The 22,618-nt window shown below is 42.2% G+C and overlaps 1 protein-coding gene across 1 annotated transcript in view; it reads left to right on the top strand.

The window, feature by feature from the left end:
• TEX264 (testis expressed 264, ER-phagy receptor) overlaps positions 1 to 6,102 on the top strand; it is a 378,292-nt gene extending 372,190 nt beyond the window's left edge. Inside the window, exon 4 of the mRNA XM_029599523.1 lies at positions 4,732 to 6,102. Coding sequence (XP_029455383.1) covers positions 4,732 to 5,030 — 299 coding nt within the window. The 3' untranslated portion in view covers positions 5,031 to 6,102. The remainder of the gene's footprint in view (positions 1 to 4,731) is intronic.
• The last annotated feature ends 16,516 nt before the right edge of the window (positions 6,103 to 22,618 follow it).

The following is a 22,618-nucleotide window of genomic DNA, read 5'->3' as shown; positions in this document are numbered from 1 at the left end:
TCCCTGATTTCTCTTAGCATTTCATTGTCTGTCTCATCATTTTGGCCAACTGGACGGTAGTATACTCCTATGACTATACTTTTACACACGAGATTTCTACCTATAAAGAAAGATTCTATTGTGCATTTAATCTCTTATATGATCTTTATCCTGTTGGACTCTATGCTGTCCCATACATAAAGCGCCCCCCCAGCAAATTGATCCTCCCTATCTTTGCAATATAATTTGCACCTTGGTATAGTCCTATTGGTTATCCTCTTTTCATCAGGTCTCTGAGATATCAGTTATGTCTATCTCAACATTCACTACTATATGCTCTATCTTTCCCATCTTACTTCTTAGACTTCTGGCATTTAGCATTCAGACATTTCAAAGTGTGTTTTTTGTTTGTATTAACAACCTGTTTTTCAGCTGATAGGGATAATTTGGAATCCTTTAGCTCAGGTGATTCTTTCCTTAAGGCACCTCGACTACTTTTGCTTTTATTGGACTCTCTCTGTTGGTGTCACCTAACTCTCCTGTTTCATTAGTATCCTTCAAAAAATACCTCCCTCTGATCCATGCACTGCTGAGCGACTGTCGGCTTTCCCCCTTGTTCTAGTATATGAATATAAATAAGTTATTGAGTTAAATGTTGAGATGACAACATTTATAGAATGTGCTTTTAAGAATATTTTGAGCGTAGATTACTACAGTCCACATGATAAGATGTTGGTACAATGGAAGCAGTGCATGCAAATCTCTCATATGCATATTCGTTGTGGCAATCCTGAAAACCCAACTGGATAGGTGTGCCTCCAGAAGAGGGTTAGAAAACACTGCACCAGACAGCCCCCTCATCCCCTAAACTCAAATGACCTACTTTATCACCTCTGGCACAACTGTGAAAAAATGTCCCAAATCTGCCCACCAGAAAGCTGTAACCCCAGTGCAACTATAAATGGTGTTCAGACACTCATAAACTTATTGTTAGGGGGGAAAAAAGAGAATCCTCTGAATGGTTCCGTGATAGGCACAGCACAATAATTGTTCGCACAAAGCAGCAAAACAGCCAGCATTGGCCCTGCTTGCTCAGCAAAATTGTTGCTTTTTTACTCTTTGCCTCTTTAAAGGGGAGGTAATCTTTTGCCCGGAAAGCATTTTTATGGGGTAAAACATCTATACATTTGGTATGATGAGAGAATGTTCTGCCATCCTTTTGGAAATGGTGTAATTCATGTCATAATGAAAAATGTGGCCTCTAAAGCTAATTTCCTGCTTAGAGACTACCTGCAAAGCCTTTCTACCTGGGCCCACATCTCCTCCTCCTTAAACTATTGCAACCTGCTTCTCATCGGGCTCTCAGCAAGCCCTCTCTGCACTTGAGTCTGTCTTAAATTCAATAGCATGGCTTACTTTCGCCAAAGTTGCTATGCTCACATAACTCCTCTTCTGAAGTCACTGCATTTGCTCCCTATCTGCTCCTGCATACAGCTCAAGCTGCTCTTTCTTCCTACAAATGCCTTTACTCTGCAGCACCTCACTACCTCTCCTCTCTTATCTCTCTCTTCACCCCTCCTTGTGCACTCCTCTCCTCAGATAAGTCACACCTATCTGTGTCGTCCTCCTCTACCACCAATTCCCGACTCCGTGCTTTCCACCTGGCTGCACCTTGTGCCTGGAATAGACTTCCGGAGCTGGTCTGTCATGCTCCCTCTCTCGCTGTGCTTAAATCCCATCTAAAGACCCACCTTTTTGAGGCTGCTTTTAAATCTTAGGCCTGATTGTCTGCTTTTAGCCTCATTAACTTTCTTTTCTTTCCTTTCTTTTTTAACCATTGTCTTGCTTTTTGAAATACACCAGGTCTCTTGTCCTGTATGTTTCTTATTAGATTGTAAGCTCTATTGAGCAGGGACTGTCTCTTTTGTGTGTTTGTAAAGTGCTGCATATGTCATGTAGTGCTACAGAAATGTTAAGTAGTAGTAGTAGAATTGTTAATATATAATTTAATTTCCAGTGAAAGGTGGCTGAGGGTTGAGAGTGGAAAGGGAGTCAAACAAGGAAAAACTTTTGGATACTCTGCTTTGCATTTCTACTTCATGTGCTCAAATAGCAATGGTACATGGAGGGTGTAATTTAAGTGATGTTACAATTAGGAGTGTATTGACTTTCAGGGGGATTAGGGGATTAAAATTGAAAAAATTAAGCATATCCTTACATGTTGGTGTTAGCTGTACTTGAGGAATATTTGTACAACACGCTTTCAGGCCGATACAGTACAGTGTGCTCCGGCAGCGCACACTGTTAACCCGCATTTGGATGCGCGTTTTCGACATGTTAGCTTTACCCCTTATTCAGTAAGGGGTAATAGCGTGTCGAAAACGCGCAGCCAACCCCTACCCCGAAACTAATAGCGCCCGCAACATGCAAATGCATGTTGATGGCCCTATTAGTTATTCCCACGCGATTCAGTAAGTAAAATGTGCAGCCAAGCCGCACATTTTACTTTAAGAAATTAGCGCCTACCCAAAGGTAGGCGCTAATTTCTGCCGGCACCGGGAAAGTGCACAGAAGAGAAGTAAAAACTGCTTTTCTGTACACCCTCTGACTTAATATCATGGCGATATTAAGTCGGAGGTCCCAAAGTAAAACAATAATTTTTAATTTAAAAAAAAAAATTTTAATCGACTCGCAGGTTGAAAACTAGCTTTCCGAACCCTTGAGTGTCAGTGGGTCTGAGAACCAACGCTGGAAAAATTGAGCGTCGGCTGTCAAACTCGCTGACAGCCGCCGCTCCTGTCCCTAGTGCCTCTTTTAACCACGGGCCCTCATTTAAATACTGAATCGTGCGCACAGGAGAGTGGTCTGTGCGCGCGCCGGGAGAGCGAGCGCTCGCCTGCTCTCCCGCGACTTTTACTGAATCGGCCTGTTTGTTTGTAATTGTTTATTGGCTTTCAATAACATATTTAAATATAAAGCCATATAACTGCCACTCCACTGGGTATCTTTTGGCCACACAAGGCCACGTAACGTTAGACCTGCCTCGAGGTAGATCTAAAGTTATCCAACTAACTTACCTGGTTATAGATAGAAATTGGCTAAGTTAACTTGCTAACTTAACTCCTCCTCCCGGGAATGCCTCTACATTATGCAGCTAAATTTTAGATGGATAATGAGTTAACCTTCTAAAATGTAGCCAGGTAAGTGGTGGAAATATTGAAAAATCAGCATTTAGCCAGATAATTGTTATCCGGCTAAATGCCTTTCAATATCAGCCACTATATATCTAGCACCTTCATACATAACTAACTCAACATTGGTGGTGCCTTCATATAATCATTGGTTACCCTTAGTCCATTTTTTTGTATTTTGTTTCATATGCAATTAAAATAGTCACTGTATTTATAAATGGCTCATAGGATTCTTGTTTGTTGTTAAGATGGCTCGCTCTTCGACTGATTACCAGCTTAATCCTGTTGCTTCAAGAATTCCATCTGGAGAATAATATTCAAAGTCATTTATGTGGGGAAAACCATTCGTTACTCACACAAATGGCATTATTGAATATTGGGCGCAAGCATACAAAGGGGGCGGAGTAAAAGGCACACACATCGAAATGAATCACAGCAAAATAATGTGCGACAAACAATTAAACTGGACAATACCACTTTAACCAGAACACTAATATTTTAATGTGTGCACTCAACAATAGTGCACAGAACTTAAATTGTAGAGTTTGCCGCACATTATTTTGCTGTGATTATTGAATATTGCCCAACTTATATGCTAATAAGTTTGCCCATAGTAGAGTGGAGACATTGGGCAAATTTTGGAAATATGCGTGGTAGTTTGCAGTTTGAAATATACGCATGTATTTTTAGCTGGAAGAAGCACCAGCACAAATAGCAGGTACAGAAAATTCCCCAGTGGTATCTGCTGGCCTGATTATAAAAAACTTCCAGGTGCATCTTGTACATATTTATTTATTTATATTTTAAAAGTTTCTCTTAATCGCTTCCCCAGTCCTTAAACAGAGTTGTGCAAAGTGGCATACAAAAGAACAAGTATAATTAAAAACAACATAGTTACAAACTATTGAATTACAACACTAAAAATACAATTAAAACACCATCCAACCCCTGTTGATCTGAAAGAACAGCCTTATCTGGTACTCTTTCCATTTCCTCCTTATCTCCAGTGGTCAATATTACACCTTATGAATGCCAGAAGGAGTCTCTCTTTGGCATAATGCAAGTCTTAAAAAAGACATTAGCAGTAAATTTGAGATCGTGAGATCATTCCCAGCTTACCCTATTGTACGAGCAAGGATCATTCCTATCAAAGTATGCGCAAAATTAACCCATTTTGGAGACATTACCCCAGAAGGGGCTGCAGCCAGATTTGATCCCAAGGGGTAGATATTCAAACTGCCCACACAACTGGAAAGTCAGCAGGTACTTTTTATCCATGGATTTCGCATCAGTGTTCATAGGGAAGATTTTTCCTCTGAAAATTGCCTGTTTCCTTTAAAATGTTCGGCCCATGCTAGTTATTCCTTACCATTCTCCAGAATTTTTATCTCTGCAGCTGATGTACACACCCTGCAGGTGCTATTTTCAGTACAACAAAGTGAATGTACTCTCTGTAATTACTCCAGAATGCCTTCTCTGCTTCCATGCCCCAATTTTCATAGCAGTATTTCTATGATGATGAGTTGTTAGTATGTTTAACATTTGTCTGTTTTATTTAAAGCCCTGAGCGACACCAGCTCCGTGACTGTGGAGGCGCTGACGGAAAGCAGAGAGACCTCAGTGGCCACAACCATCACGACCACCACCCCTGCAGTCCGTGGCCGGGCAGAGACAGACAATCGCAGCGAGCACAGCTACAGCGAGTCGGGCACAAGTGGCTCCTCCTTCGAGGAACTGGACCTGGAAGCCAGCGGGGAAGGTGCAGGAGGCGTGGCCTCCAACTTCAGTGGCCAGCCGGAGCATGAGAACAAGGGGAGGAAAGAGCACAATGCACTGGAGAAGGAGCGGGGTGTAAAGTAGCCGGCAGTCCAACCGCAAATTTCAAGCACCATGAAAAGAGAAAATTATGCCTTTCTGCACTGACCATCTGAAGTGATTAAAAAAAAATATATATATATATATTTCCCCTGGCTATAACACCATCCTGGTGGTTTTATAACAGGGTGATTATAACAGGAAATAGTGTAGTTGTAAGTTAGGCCTGATATGAGCAAGAACAAGATAGGACCATGAACTTTTCATTGGGAGCAAGGGTATACCAGATTTATAATGCAGTGTTTTTATAGCCAGAGATTTGTCTGTGGATGTACTGTATAAAATACAATGAAACCCTATTCTAGTGAATTTCCCAGTACACAGAACATTCACTTAAATCCCCCCCCCCCCCCATAGTATTTCATAGGATCAAATATACTGTCTGATGCATGAGTCTGTGTTATCACTAAGGAATCTTTCTGATTAGTACAAACTGTTACAGGGTGCCTCTCTCTTATATTGTATCCCCCCATTCTCCTTACAGAAAGCCAGAGTTACTTAAAGTACTTTAAGGAGAAAGGCAGGTTTGGGATTTTTTTTTTTTGTATTTTCAAATAATCTTCCTGTACTCTTTTACCCTCCTGCAGACCTGAAAGATTTTGGTGAACTGCTTTAAAGATAACGGATATTTGTTTAATAATACAGCCCATTAAAAAATTGGCTTATTCGCTGCCGTGAAACAATGAAATAGAAGAGAGAGAAAGAGACCTGGTGATGGTCTATACCCCCTCTGTAGCTTGATACAGGAAGTTGAAGGGTTAGAAATGTTTAGTATGTTAGGCAGGGTACAATCATATAAAAACTACCCAGATTTATGCTTTATTCTGGGAAGCATGGCAGCTTTTGCCCATATTGTAGCGCACACTGAAAGCAGCCAGCTGTGTTCTTGTTCAGAGAATCCCTCAATAGTAGAATGTTTTCCATGACTGCTGAAGGGTTTCACTGCACTGTATCTTTATATGGGTATTGTTAGCTGCTTGTGGGTGATCATAGAAATGGATTTTAGGCTGTGTGCACAGGAATCATTAAAATTTGTATTTATTGACTTTTAAACAAATTCCTGGTATGTTCACCTTTTTTGTCTTTTTTAAAAACAGTATTTTATGTACTATCAACTTTTTTTCTACTACAACAAACAGGACCATGAATTACTGCCTTTCATGGAGTGTTCTAGGCTATCAGTCAAAAAGAGAAGCTATCATGTGACCCTCCGGTCCTGACTCCTCTTCCTCCTGCAGCAATCCTTCCTAGTCCGAGCACTTCTCCAGCAGTCTGAGACTGGAAACCTATCATAGTAACATCCATTGGTATGAGATGCATATATACACCGATATAGACCAAGGGGTCCTGTACAGGCTAGCAGCTTACTGAAATGTCATTTGGTGAATCTGTTCTGACAGTTACAGAAATGAATGGAACAGGACATGACAGTGATGAAAATTCCTGTTCTCTTACAGTCCACAACAGTTAGAACCTGTACAACATAGCACAGCAGTATCTCTTAGGGTAATGTCAACAGTGTAGAAGAGACCCCTTCTCCCATTTCAGTTGTGTGAATGTGTGTTCATATTGTGTGCAATGTGCAACAATCGGGGCTGATAATGTCTGAGTATTCAAATGAGACTTGTGTTCATTTAATCTGATTCTCATACTCTGTCGTCCTGCCTATGTATACTTTCGGACAGGACAGATCAATGCGTACATTATATGATCAGAATTACATGTGGTTGACTTCTTATGGAACTCTTTATATTTTGTTACTGGGTCCATCCATACTGTACCTTCAATACAATTAAACAAAACTGTTTCTGACAATTGCATTTTAAGATTTGTGGACACCCATTGAGCCCCAACTCTATTGTTTAACGTATGTTGTATTACATTTAAGGCCTGATCTTGGGGTATATTCATGTATAATGTAGATACGTCCATTGTTGCCAGCCAGTAATGTGATTGTTGATCCATCGTCAACCCTTGTAGTTGCTGTAAAAAAATGTATGGTGTCTTTGGTATAAGATTCCATATTTTGCACATAAGGTTGTAAAAGTCGATCTACAAGTTTGGCCGGTGCTTCTAATACTGATGTGTTGAGAGATACAATTGGTGAGATGGGAGGATTCTGTAAATTTTTGTGAATTTTTGGTACTGAATAGATCACAGGGATTTGTGGATACTCGACCATCAAGAATTCTTTTTCTTTATCTGTCAAACCCTGTGCTGGTTCGACTATGGATGTAATGGTATTGACCAATGTGTTTGTGGGATCCTGTGATAGTCTACGATAAAAGTTTTCATCATTTAAATGTTGTAACATCATCTTGTCGTATTCTGTTTTATCTTGCAAAACCACCGCTCCTCCTTTATCAGCGGGTTTGATGATTAATTGTGTGGAATCTTCCAATGAATTTAATGCTGTTCTTGAAGAATGTGATAAATTGTGTCGCCAATTGTGATTACTTTTTTCATAGGCTAGCAAATCCTGTAAAACCATTTGCTCAAACGTCTTGATGAATGGATCCACTGGTCCTGGCGGATTCCATCTCGATTTTGGATGTACAATCAAAATGTCTTTATTCCCAACCGTACCTTCTTTAGAGAAAAATAATTTTAAATTCAGTTTATGCACAAACTGTTGTATGGTGATTCTGGCACCAAATGGAGAGTGTGCGGTTGTTGGTACAAAGGACAAACCATGATCGAGTAACTCTATTTGTGCTGGTGACAGCTCCGTGGATGACAAATTCACCACTGCTGTCCCCATTTGTTTTGTGTTCTGGTGTTCCTGCTGGGATAACCCGTCTCTTCTGATTCACCCTGTCGTCGTCTACCTCGATACTACGATTGTCCTGTTTTTGTTCCTCGCTTTGATTAAAAAACTCTGTTCTTCATGTTCCTTTTGTTCAGACCCTATACCTTCCATTTCTTCGAAACCACTAGAGTTATCATCGGATGAAAAATTAAATTTGACTTTCTTCAACAGGCCTTGTTGATTTTTTGTTCCCCACCAATTATACACTCTGTCGAGTTTATAATCGGTCTGGTCCCTTTTGAATTTGTTGATCTTCATCTCTTTAATTTTGTTTTTAAATTGTTCCAATGAAGTAGTATGTTCTTGTAATTTTTCTTCAAATTTGGTGAGTTCAATTTCTTTTTTAATTGATCCATGTGTTCTTGTATTTGGTCAATTCCCCACTGTATTTCTTCACCTAACCTACTATCAACAGCATCAGATCAAGAGAACACTTATTTAGAATTGCCATCCAAGTAAGCATGAAATCTTTATCATCTGTAAATAGCATGGGTTCTTTTTGGATGCGCAGTCCCCTGGGGATTATTTGCTGTTTAATATACTCTGTTAAAGTGGTGCCATATAAGTCCATGCAAATACGTTTCTTACTCAGTCTTACGAACTCATCCCAGGATGAATTCGTTGTCGTGTTGTCCGAATTTGATAATAGTGATGGTAAGGTTTTAATGTCAGCAATATGGGCTTCTGTGAAGCTGAAAATTTGTTTCCACGCTTCCATTTTGTAATTCTGACTCACAAGTGCCAAATCACATAAGATACCAAAAAGTCAATGCACTCAAACTATATTTTGTTACTAGGATGGACCCAGTAGCAAAATATAAGGTGTTCCGTAAGAAGTCAACCACATGTAATTCTGATCATATAATGTACACATTGATCTGTCCCTGTCCGAAAGTATACATAGGCAGGACAACACGGAGTATGAGAATCAGATTAAATGAACACAAGTCTCGTTTGAATACTCGGACGTTATCAGCCCCGATTGTTGCACATTGCACACAATATGAACACACGTTCACACAACTGAAATGGACAATCTTGGATCAGGTTAAGGCATCGTCCTGAGGTGGTAATCTGATAGACATCTTGAACTGCAAATAGGCATTTTGGATTTTTACATTAAAAACTCAAACGCCGAGCGGACTCAATGAGGAACTAGACTGAAGTTCCTTGCTTTAACAATACGTGATGACTTAGAACAAATGTGTTGTTGGATTGGTGATTGCTGAAATCAGGTGGAGAGTATAAAGGAGTCAGCAATATGGAGATTCAATATAACAAGGCGACATAAAGCATGACCTAAACGCTGTGAAGCAAGTTTTAGTATATAGAGATGGAATAAACAATCAAGCGCTGAACATTTCCGATGATCAGAACTACACGAAAGTCCCCTGAAGAAAGATCCATGGATCTGAAACAAGGCCCGTTGGGAAACTGTTATATGAACAGATAAGTCGGTCTATATTAGAGAAAAGCATTATATTCAACATAAGGATGGAGCTTGAAAGATTGTATTGGCAATATTTGAAGAGAAAAGAGTATTTAAAATATTTAAACTTTTAAATTGGGTTGGCACGCTGCAATATATAAAAAGAAAAAACACAAGGTTGGAGAAGGGTGGTTAGTATTATGGAGTACATTACCGGATGGTAGTGACGAAATAGTATGAAACCTTCCACTCCCACCTTTAAAAATTGTTTTGCTGGTTTCTGTTGAAACATATTTGAAGTTTTTGGAACAAGTGTTGAAAAAAGAGTTTTCAAGTTTTCACGGGTGTTTAAAAGATATAAAACAAAAAAGAAATTAATAAAATAAAGAACCAAGGGAGTGACATTAATTGAGTAATTAAGCAAGGACTGACACACCTTCCTCAGGGGCTGTGAACACTGCATCCACGATCTACCCAGTCCAGGGAGTAGAAGCCTGGCCCAGAAATCAAATGCTGCTTCTCTGCATGGCAGCACACAACAATTATCGCTGAGTCACAGGACAACCCAATCCACCCTTTAATGAGACTTTCTTTAGTCAGGTGGATCAGCAGTGCCTTATTTTCTTTCATCTCTGTACTTAGCAAGGGCTCCTTAGGGCTGTTGGTTCCTGACTAAATGCCACAGTCACCTTCCTTACAATGGAACTCATAAGTAACTAGCTAAGCCCATTCTCTGCTGAGATGCACCAACATCACCAGAACCCAAGGGGGTGTCCTGTATAAAAAAATGTATCAAAGACATATTTGAGATTTTTGAGTTGTGGCCATCTGAGATTCAATGGGCCGGATTTTAAAAGGGTTACACGCGCTGGGCCTATTTTCAAAAGGCCCAGCGACGCACGTACAGCCCAGGGACGCGTGTAAGTCCCAGGACTTGCAAAAAGGGGCGGGGAATGGGTGGTCCGGGGGCGGGGCCAGAGGCCTCTTGACACAGCGGCCATTTACCTCTGTGTCAAAGGATCACGTGCCGGCACGCTGCCGGTGTGCACAACTTGTGCCTGCCTCCAGGCAGGTACAAAAGGTGAAATAAAGATTTGGGGGGGGGGAGGGGGGCACGGAGGAACGCAGCGCAGCTCGGCATGCACATGTTATAAAATCTACCCCAATATGTATTAGTGGGGGGGGGGGGGTGGAGGGGGATTGTATATTAAATTTCTCTTACATTTCCCCTACCCTTGATACTCGCACAATCCTCTCTACATATATATATATATCTCTTCCCACCCACTCCAGGGGTGACTCCCAACACTCTTTTCTCTTCTCTTTATCCCCAAGCCCAACCTCAGCACTCTTCCCCTTCCCCCAGGACCAACCCTAGCACATTCCCCTTATCCCTGACCACAGCATATACCTCCTCCCCCCTACCCCACCCCCCCATTCCTGACGCATGTCCATACTAGACATGGACATGCAAAGCTAATGCAATAATCTCATTCAGCAGAAAACAGCCCTCTGCTTTCTATTCCAGCCCCTCCTCTCCCAATCAGTCCACAGAAAACAGGAGGGGAGGGAGTAAGGCTAAGGCTGGAGAAGACAAAGCAGAGAAGAACCTCCCTGCTCCCTAATTCAAACCCTCCTCTCTTGTCTTGCAGGAAACCGAAGAAGAGGGTTTGAGGTTGGAGTTGAGAGAGCAAGGAAGAGTTATTCTTCTCCCTAATATACCCCCTCCCCTCCTCCTAAGCTTGCAGAGAATGGAAAGAGCAGCACCTGAAAATTCCCCATGTGTCTCCAAGTACCCAGAGAGTTCACTGAAATCCCCGAGTCTCCCACTTAAACTCAGAGTGCCAGGGTGTGATTATAGGACTCTCCAGTAACACTAAGATCAAAGCTAAACAGATACCCATAACGGATTATTTTCTAGGATGCTTACCTCTTTCCCTGGAGGTGACTACTTTGCATGCATTTCATTGAACCTCTGCACACAGGGGCAGCGGAATGCCTTTTCGGTTGGGGGGGGGGGCAACCAAGCTCCACCTCAACTCCTCCCCAAGCTCCTCCACCAAAAGATTTAATATACAATCCCCCCTCCACCTCCCCCCCACTAATACATATTGGGGTAGATTTTATAACATGTGCGCGTGCTACCAATTTAATATACAATTACTACCAATTTATTACTTTACATTTATGGTTAGTTATTCTATCTTCATTGCTTAAGATGCAGCTAATTTATTTACATACACTATTTGCCCTTGAAGAAGGCTTTTAAGCCGAAACACGGTCCGTGTCGGGCCTGCCACCGTGCTCGTCCTCACCTCCATGTCTCTGCTTACTCCTCGGAACTACTAAGCTAAGTGCTTGATTGAAATGTTATGCAAAATTTGCAAAGTCACAATATGCCAATAGGCTTTAATGTTCACGTATGCAGAAGAAAATTCTTAAAAAAAACTTTGGACACTATATGACCAATGATTATACTGCGGTATACTTATGCTAATTAGCATGAAATATGTATACTATGTATGAGGTCTGCTATATATAGGACTACATTGTGTACTTACACTATTATTGAGTTTAGAATCTGGGTCCTTGGCTGATATTTATTTTTGTGTTACTGGGCAGCTATTCCCTACTTTAAACTGGGTGCTATAGGACTTTTGTGGTCGTAGTTATTCTATCTTCCATACATTTTTTGAATAAATCATAGAGTATAATTATTCATTCCTAGACCAATTAAATGCTTGATGCTGGAAAGCCAGACACAGAGGTAAAGGAGAAAACAAAAGCAGCATTACTAATAGAAATGTCAATACTAAGCGACTATTCTGTACTATGTATGGAGAGAAGGAAGATCATAAAGTACCAAGAAATGCAATCAAAGACCAAGAAAATATAGCCTAAAGATACAGAAACAGTTCTATATATTTGGGTACCACTTACCTGATTAAAAAGAACTTCCGAGCTTACCTCAATATGTTGCCTGTATAAATTACATCATACAAGTTTAAGAAGCTATTTGGCACAATGCAGTATTAAGAGCTTGAGATCATACCCAATTCACCCTGGCTTAAGAGAGATATTCATTCTTGTCATTGTATGTGCAAACCAAACCCAATATAAATCCTGTATCTCCAATTCTGTAAATATTATACTTTGTGACCACAGACCCTCCTCCAACACACACACACACACACACATATATATATATATATATATATATATATATATATACCTCTAGTAACTGGGGCAGAACAGGATATTTTCCCCTCTTCTTCACCATACACAGAAATTCTGATGTTATCTAAGTATCAGAAACATAAATTTCCTCCACTTCCAGACACTTTGTGAAATAATATAAAATCCTGGAAAAAAAAACAAAACACTCAGCACATATGTAGCAAACATGTCGTACTACAGCAGCACTAGCTCACAAGACTCCAAAAGCAACAACTCTACCTATGATTAGGCAGCACTGCAAACATTACGCTGGGCCATAGAACACCAATGTATCTCCTCTTGGGAAAGCAATGAACAAGACTGCTACCTATCCCTGCAGAGAAACTATATGCTAGCAGAATATCTCACCTTACTCACACATGAAAATGACCCTCAACAAATAAAAAATATTACACATTAAAAACAGAAATATGAAGACAAAAACTAGATTGGTAACTTCAAGAAGCCAGACTGCATGCAGTGCTGCACTGAAGCACTAGAAACAGCTATGCATTTCCTTGTAGACTAAGCCGGGCCCCAATCCTTGTTCTTGTGAGGAGCGAGGATTGTTATTTTACACAATACCCCCTTCTTATGGGAGGTAGGTATGGGTGGGGGCAGGGGGGACAGAGAGCAACAGGATGAGGAGTGAGAGCAGGGAGAAGAGAGCAAGTGGAGAGGGGGGTGGGAACAGGGCGAGGAGGGATAGGACAAGGGGTGAAAGCATGAAGGAGTGGCGATGGGGAAGGGATGTGGGGTGCTGAAGGGGAAGAAGGGGTGATTGGAGAGAAGATGGGGAGAAAGCAAGTAGGAGTGGGGATTGGGAGAGATGTAGGATGCTGAAGGAAAAGGAGGATGGGGATATAGGTGGAGTGCTGAAGAGCAAGGGGAGGGGGCCAATGGGGAGGCAGGAGAGAAAGAGGAGAGATCTGCCCCCCCCCAGGAGAAAAAAACAGAGGCTCTACAGCCCATAATACGGTATTATGTTGGGTCTGCTGAGCCTTTGTTGTTTTCCTTGTGGAGGTAGGGGTAGTGGTGGTAGCAGGATGGAGGAGAAAAAGCAATCCGCTCACCTTCCTACCGTCCCCTCACGCCTTCATTCCCTCCCCAACTCGCCTATTTCACACTCACCCCCCACAATCCCCTCACTCACCTCCTTCACTGCCAACCCCACAATCCCTTCACTCTTTCACTTAATCCCCTCCCCCACCTTTCACTTCCATCCACCACAATCCTCTCACCTCCCCACCCATATTATGCCTTCATTTCCATTCTTACCACTCATCACCAGCAGCCCTCCATTTCTCTCTTCCCCGGCATCTGCTTTCCTGTCTCTTTTCCCTTTCTCCATCTGATTGCAATTTTAATTGCATGGGAGGAAGAGGCTGTGGCTGCAGCAGGAAGAGTAGGTTAGAAGTGCTGCTGGCACAGTCACTGCTCTCCTGCTGCTGGCCATAGAAGAAGAAGGTTGGAGTAGCAAAAGATGTGTGGAGGGGGGGACATGTGTTGCTTCATCTCCATCCCCTTCCCCATTCTCCCCCACAGTATGCAACTGTGACACAGCCCAGACACTCAAATTATTATTATTTACTTGGCGTGCTGCCTCTTTAAATTGTCCTAGGGCTGCATGGGAATCATCCAGGGTAGAGGTCCCAGCCAGGCCCAATATTATTTTTAGGCCCAATGAGCCAAATCAACAGCTGGGGACAGGAAGAAAGCAGAGCTGCTGACTGGTCCTTTTCATCTGGGCAGGCACCGCAGATGGGTTCAAAACCCACCAGCAGCACTTCCTGTAGGTTAATCTCAAAGCCTTGCGATATCAGCCTACAGGAAGTGCCCTGGCAAGTTTTGAATCTGTTCTCAGTGCCAACACTGATGGAAAGGAGCAGTCAGCAGCAAAGGAGAGATACTACTGTTGTTTTTGCTCTTACACCGGGTTCGGGTCCTCTGCGTATGAGTGACTGCTTAAGTTGTGCTGTGCAGCTGTGCATGAGTGTAATTTAGAGGGAACACAGGGGAGAGCAGAGACTTGCAGCCTGAGCCGGTTTGCCGTTGCTGGCAGAAAGTTGGGGGAGGGGGCCTTGGCTCCCCTTCCAGCGTCTATGACTGCACTGGCTTCTGGCCACAGGAAAGCAGCTGCAGGTACTTCAGAAGATTCCAGAACCTGATTCTACTTCCACCTCCCTCAAGGTCTCTAGAAGCTCACCTGTACCCTCATGTCCAGGCATCATCCTCCCCCACCAGGCAGAAGGATCTAGATTTAGAAGTCTGGAGCATGGTTCCACAGAGTGTGTAGCATTCTCTCTAAGGGAGTTTGGCCTTCTCTGCCATGTTGCTTTACTCATGATCTTAAATACAAAGGCTATGTTAGCAAAAACACCCTTGGTGTGTGTGTGTGTGTGTGTGATCTGGGTGGTCCCACAGTCTGAAATCCTCAGAACATCGGTTAGGACTGGCATTAGGAGGATAGCCATGGCGATTGCCTGGGTCACTCGTGTCATGAGGACTCTAGCTCAGAGTTGAAGGCTGCATGGCCTTCTCCAGAGGAAGAATAAGAGGTATGCTCCTGCCCCAGCATGCATCTCATGATGGAGGCAGTGAGATAGAACAAGTGTGCGGCTTGTGAGCATGTGCCCCATCTGCATGGGTTTCTTTGCCAACAGGAAGCCTGCAGCGAAGAATGGGAGAGAGGGGTCACCAGAGAGCCTGAGTGAGCACCAGCTCACAGGCCCACATTCATGGGCTCTCTCTGCCGCTGTCCACTACCGCAACACAGGCCAGATGAGCTATGGAGGATGGGGAGAGCAGTGTAAAAAAAAAAAAAAAAAGGGAGGCTCATGAAAAGAAGGGGAGGGCAGTAAAAATTAAGATGGAAGGGAGAGCCAACAGTAAAATTGGCAGATTAACAGGGTGGGAAGCAGGAGAGAAAAAAAAATCACTGTGAGGGGAAGAAAAATAGGAGGAAATAACATTTGGAGAACTGTGGGGAGGAGAGTGAAAATTGGAGGATTTCCTGGGGATTGGGGCAGGAGGGAGGATTGCTAGGGGACAGGTGGAGAGAAGGAGGAAAAATAGAAATGATGGCGGGAGAGCAAAAATTGCAGGATTGCCAGGATTGGAGGTGGGGCAGGGGAACCTTTTGTTGTGCCCTGGGGTGCAAAAAAAAAAAAATTAATCTAGACCTGCCCCTCTCTTCTTCCCTTTTCCCCACAACCTGGGAGGAGGGGGTTGTGGACTCTAGTTGGTTGGTAAGGACCAGGAGACGCGCTATGGTGGGGTGAGAAGGAGAGAAGACTTGGGAGGAGGGGGGAGTGGACTCTAGTTGGTTGGTAAGGACCAGGAGACGTGCTATGGTGGGGTGAGAAGGAGAGAAGACTTGGGATGACAGGGTTAGAGGTAGGTGGAGAAAGCAGAGAGCCTAGGATTAAGGAACAGGAGAAGGGGGAAAAGACCTGATATGAATGGGTAGGACATAGTATTAATTTGGGAGTACCTTGTCTGTATAAGCGGTACATAAAAATCTTTAAATAAATAAGAGGTTACTCATTCCTTACTTCTGGCCCCGAGCCCCAGTCTATCTTAACATCAGCCCTAGACTTTGTGGTTTGAATGGGAGGGGGGGAGCACATGATGGAACCACCATTCACCTAGGTATCCTGCCCAGAATAAGGGAACAACGTGAAACGGCCCCTAATCTGGGGAACATCCTGAACTCAGCCAGGCGAGAAAGCTTGCAATTAAGGTCTAGATGGTTTAAAAAAAAAAATAGGCTACTTGTCCCTGAGTGTTGGCAGCATGGGATCTATCTACAATGTGGGATCCTGCCAGGTACTTGTGACCTGGAAACAGGGATACTGGGCTTGATGGATCATCGATCTGACCCAGTATGGCAATTCTCTCATCATAGAAAAGACATGAAAAGTTGCATCCAGATCTAGGAGAGTCCATGAGGCGCACCTGCTTACAGTGGTAGCCAGGACTCCCCATACCCAGAAAGTCTGGAGAGAGCACCACTGGATCCAGCAACCTTCCAGCTCAATGTAAGCTCTCTTCTAAGCCTCTGAAAGCATCACGGTGCTCCACTGGAGAGATGCTGTGTTGGGGTTTGTTTGGGGGTGGGTTGTTTTTTTTAAGGTTTTTCAACTAGCTCATTCAGAACTGTAAAAAATCGTATCCTGCTTTCCTGAGACTAACAGGCTGAACTGGAAAGACCACTGCAGGAGGAGGCAGGATTAGGATGTCGTATGACAATGATTACTTCGCATTTTAACTGCTTGTCTATTATACTTACTGAGAAGCAGTAATTCATAGTTCTGAGAGTATAACAGAAAAATATAATCTCTTGATTCAGACTTGTGTATACTAAATATGGTAGTCAGGTGTTCCATTAACAGATAATGTCATAAAAATAAGTGGGTAACCATCAAACATCACAATTCTAAAAATTACGCACAGGAGTCGGCACAAATTGTAAACCAATTTAAGAATGGGTATATATATATATATTTATAGAGAGAGAGAGAGATACATATATAGATAGATATAGAGAGAGGGGCATCGTAAGCAGTCTAATTTTAGTCAATTGCCAGACACTTCTATTTATTTTGTTTATAAATCCTTTTTTTCATTTTATGTTTTTTTCTATATAGCTTTTTATCTGCTTTTTAGGGAGTTTTTATATGTATTTCTCCCGATCTTCCTCTCCACTTAATTCTTTAAAATTTTTAAATCCATATGATCAAAAATTCCCACACCATTATCAGTATCATTAATGATACATAGATTCTTAAAGTTTAAAGATGTAGAATCCACAAAGTCTCAGACCTCAATGTTTTGACCTCTGCCTGCTTCTGGAGTCCTGCAAGGACTGAAATAGCTCTATAGCAATTGCAAACTCCATTTAACCACCGATTAGTTCACTGAGCCAATGAAATGCCTCGAGTTGCTCAGTCACATGATCATTAATCCCCAATCAGATTTACACATCTCAGTTTATTCAGAAAATTCCAAGCCATGTGATAATCCCTATCCAGTCATGAAGCTATAAAACAAAAACAGAACTTTTGTCAATGAAACACCACCCACTCAATTTCCAAGTTTAACCCTGAAGGTAAAAAGTTTTTCCCTGTACGTACCAGGATCAGTCCAGACGGTGGGTTATAGGGATGTGAATCGTGTCCTCGATCGTCTTAACGATCGATTTCGGCTGGGAGGGGGAGGGAATCGTATTGTTGCCGTTTGGGGGGGTAAAATATCGTGAAAAATCGTGAAAAATCGAAAAATCAAAAAATCGCAAAACCGGCACATTAAAACCCCCTAAAACCCACCCCCGACCCTTTAAATTAAATCCCCCACCCTCCCGAACCCCCCCCCAAATGACTTAAATAACCTGCGGGTCCAGCGGCGGTCCGGAACGGCAGCGGTCCGGAACGGGCTCCTGCTCCTGAATCTTGTTGTCTTCAGCCGGCGCCATTTTCCAAAATGGCGCCGAAAAATGGCGGCGGCCATAGACGAACACGATTGGACGGCAGGAGGTCCTTCCGGACCCCAGCTGGACTTTTGGCAAGTCTCGTGGGGGTCAGGAGGCCCCCCACAAGCTGGCCAAAAGTTCCTGGAGGTCCAGCGGGGGTCAGGGAGCGATTTCCCGCCGCGAATCGTTTCCGTACAGAAAATGGCGCCGGCAGGAGATCGACTGCAGGAGGTCGTTCAGCGAGGGTTCCGGCGCCTCGCTGAACAACCTCCTGCAGTCGATCTCCTGCCGGCGCCATTTTCCGTACGAAAACGATTCGCGGCGGGAAATCGCTCCCTGACCCCCGCTGGACCTCCAGGAACTTTTGGCCAGCTTGTGGGGGGCCTCCTGACCCCCACGAGACTTGCCAAAAGTCCAGCGGGGGTCCGGAAGGACCTCCTGCCGTCCAATCATGTTCGTCTATGGCCGCCGCCATTTTTCGGCGCCATTTTGGAAAATGGCGCCGGCTGAAGACAACAAGATTCAGGAGCAGGAGCCCGTTCCGGACCGCTGCCGTTCCGGACCGCCGCTGGACCCGCAGGTTATTTAAGTCATTTGGGGGGGGTTCGGGAGGGTGGGGGATTTAATTTAAAGGGTCGGGGGTGGGTTTTAGGGGGTTTTAGTGTGCCGGCTCACGATTCTAACGATTTATAACGATAAATCGTTAGAATCTCTATTGTATTGTGTTCCATAACGGTTTAAGACGATATTAAAATTATCGGACGATAATTTTAATCGTCCTAAAACGATTCACATCCCTAGTGGGTTATGTTCCCCGTCCAGCAGATGGAGTCAGAACAAAACTCGAGAGGAGGCACTATATAAGCCCCCTTCCCTTGCCTCACTCTTCAGTATTCTTCTGACTCCAGCAGATGTGAGCAGGGGACTGTGCAGTCCCCAGTACAGGAGCTTAGTTTCTCTAATTTTTCTTTCTCCTCTATTATTGGCTTTGCTAGGCTAGTTTACTGAAGAGTGAGGCAAGGGAAGGGGGCTTATATAGTGCCTCCTCTCGAGTTTTGTTCTGACTCCATCTGCTGGACGGGGAACATAACCCACCGTCTGGACTGATCCATGGTACTACAGGAACGAAAATTAGCAGGTAAGGAATAATTTTCTTATTCAGTTTGAAAATCCATCCTGTTCAAGTTTAATTGGGCGTTGGTCAACATCACCACCCACATGGATAGTTTTATTTAATCCAACATGGACCACCATATCTGTTCCAAGGTGCGTCTCATTTCAATGTAATGAATCATCATGGGTGCCTCCCTGCAGGTGTTACATTTACAACTCTGATTTTCTATCATTTGGGTATGAACCATTCTTTTTATTTTCTCAATGTACAGTTATGATCGGGGACAAATAACCACATGCACACTGCAGTAGCCTAAAGGTTTCTGCAAGGAATGACCAAGTCCTGATTGAAAACACAGCTCATTTGTATGCATTATTTACACATCACCTCAGGCAACCCCTCTGAATAAAATGGTGAGCCATATTGTAAGATTGTCCATTTTGGTCCATGGAACAAAAACATCTCAAACAAAAGAAATTGATTGTATGGATGACTGCTCGTGAAGTGTATTGCGCTGGGATCAGTCGTCTTGCAATAGATAGAAAATTCAAAATGATGCAAAACCCTAAAAATGGTAATGTCCAAAATGCTACAGAGTGTGAACCTGCTAGATGTATAAATTGTGAATTGGATCTTGACTATAACCATAAGAAAAATTCTGCCAGTGTATCGGTGCATATTATGCAGAGAGCTTGCTCCTGTGGAATATTGGTGTACAATGCAGAGATGTCCACTGTGACTGAGAGAAGATTCAAAGCTAATACTTTAATGTCCTGTAAAACTTGCATGGCATCGCATACATGCAAGGGAGCTAATGATACAAGTGGTCGTAAAAATGTATCAGTCGTGATGGATAATGGTTCCAAAAGGGATCATTTAGCAGACATAATTAGATGTCCCAGGGGATTATTTATGTCCTTATGAATCTTAAGCAAAATATAAATCACTTGGATCACCATTTTCCCACTAAAAGAAAATCAGTTTCCTTCTTTCTAATCACCTGCTATTCAAAAGTCTCATGAACCTTTATTTCAATTTCTCTCTGAATTCTGATAAGATCCCGTTCACCATCAAGGGACTCTGAACCAAACTGTTTGTTATGGTTCTTTTTACATGTCGTTTTAACTGTATGATTTTTACAAATGTATTTTTGGAAGGTGCCAAGAACTTTGGTTTGTGCAACATACAAATGTTTTAAAGAAATAAAAAAATAAGATAAAGATAAGGAGAGATACATAAGCAAAAAACCTTAAAAAGAAGACAAGTTTTAAAGAAAAAATGAATTATAAAATTATCAGAAAATTATTTAGCAATTGATTAAAATTAGTGGTGCAATGTTTGCCCATTTGACCACTTATGATATTGTCATATATATATGTGTGTGTGTATGTATGCATAAATATATATATATATTTAAATAAAATGGTTAACTGCTAACATAATGAGATTGTGTTATATAAATTATAGAAATGGAAAAATTAACAATTTTATGTAAATACATAGTGGCAAAGACCAAAAAGGAGTGAAAGTAAAATATCATAAAAATCAGTGGGCAATCATCAAATATCACAATTCTAAAAATTACTCACAAAAGTCAGCACAAAATCTAAATCAACAAGTGTGTGTGTGTGTGTGTGTGTGTTTGTATGTATGTATATGTATGTATGTGCTGACTCTTGTGAGTAAATTTTAGAATTGTGATATTTGATGATTGCCCACTGATTTTTATGATATTTTACTTTCACTCCTTTTTGGTCTTTGCCACTATGTATTTACATAAAATTGTTAATTTTTCCATTTCTATAACACAATCTCATTATGTTAGCACTTAACCATTTTATTGGACACCAATGCAATCAACAATATACATTTTGGCTCACGTCAATATAATCCCAAGAAGCACACCCTTTGCAACATTTTTATTCTGGATTATCTGATGGATTCATATTTACAGTTCAGTGGCAGTCACATGAGCAGGAATAAAAATACTGCTATTTCAATGTGAGGCTGTTATCAGTAGTATCATTATGAAATAAAATGGCTATGCCTCGACATTAGCTGGACTCCATGTGTTACACAATATCTAGAAAATGGAAGCCTAGTTGATGCTGGCTCCTTCCACAACATAAATGCTATGCAGGCTGAGTGGCTGGTTTTTCTCTTTTAAAAAAAACAGATCTGGCCCTATACAGTTCCAGATTAATCAAGGAACTCCCAATGCATTTCCTTTTAGAATGGGATACCATTTCCTTACTGCATTTTTTGTATTGCTGTTTTAATAAAATACAAATTTTCAGGAATTTGATGAAAGATGAATGAGTTGATTAGGCCATAGGTTTGCCACCTTCCTCGAACCCCCTTCGTATTTTTTTGTTGTATGTGGAATTTTTAGCACAAAAACACCAGAAGGACTTTTCTGGCCCAGCAGTTTCCTCCTGCTGCTTTTGTGCTCCCATCTCTTAACAGAACCGGTTGCTGCTATGGTTGCAGCACCAGGAGCCGTCATTCACAGCTACCTGGGATTTCTTACCCCCATTTTAATTTTTTTCCTCTACAATCACAACAATCCTTGATCATGGATCACAGATCGCAACTTCCTCCAGAACTCAGTACATCGTCATTTCCTACGACTCCTCCTCACCCTGGGAGTTGTGGGAATGCTAACTCTGAGCCAAAAAGAGTACATTTTAAAAGAGTGCAGCAAGTTTTGGCAAGTAATATTACCAATACTGATGACTGTTGTAAAGTAGCAGCAGGGTACACAGTGCTCTATGAGATAATTCAGTTACAATGCTCCATCCCCTAACAAGTCTGCAGTCCATATGGATTTGAACATGGAGAGAGAGAGGTTCATTGGCTTAAAAGGCAGAATCAAAACCTAGGCCATGAAATTAAAGCTAAAGGAAATCGGTACTTGGTGGAATCAAATCCTTGTCTCTAGCGTTAAGAGTACTGTGCAGGAAAGTGAGTGTCCCACCTTTCAGGTGCCATTTCTGTTCCCCTTAACCCTTCAGCTCAGCAGGGACCAGCAATGCCGGCACAAATCTCACAGCTGAAATCCTATACACTACACGGAGGAACCAGACGTGTGAATGTGATACAGAGAGATTATGGGTGACACTTGCTGATATCACCACTGGCAAAGGCCTTCTTTAAAGAATGTTTAGTACAGCACCAAAAACACGAAATTCGTTGGTGTAAACTTTGAAGTCTGTGTTCATGTTCATGACTGCATGTAACTTAAGGGTAGAGATATTTATTTCTAAATTATAATTTAATAATCACCCTAAACCAGGAAATCTCTTTACAACAAGAATGTGAGTAGCTACACCAGAGCTTACAGTTTAAGTGGATATCTGAGGTAATGGGAGATATGACTTGCCCAAGGTCAAAATGAGCATCACTGGCGGGATTTGAACTTAGATCTGCTGGTTCACAGTCTATATCAGTTTAACCATTCAGCCACCTGTCAAACAGAGTGAGCCCACACATATGTTATGAACACAACTAATAGAATATCCTGTCACAAATGATG

Source organism: Rhinatrema bivittatum, chromosome 4 (assembly GCF_901001135.1).
Source record: "Rhinatrema bivittatum chromosome 4, aRhiBiv1.1, whole genome shotgun sequence".
NCBI classification, from domain to species: Eukaryota; Metazoa; Chordata; class Amphibia; order Gymnophiona; family Rhinatrematidae; genus Rhinatrema; species Rhinatrema bivittatum.
The sequence above is the reverse complement of the archived record's forward strand: the minus strand, read 5'-3'. Positions and strand labels throughout refer to the sequence as shown.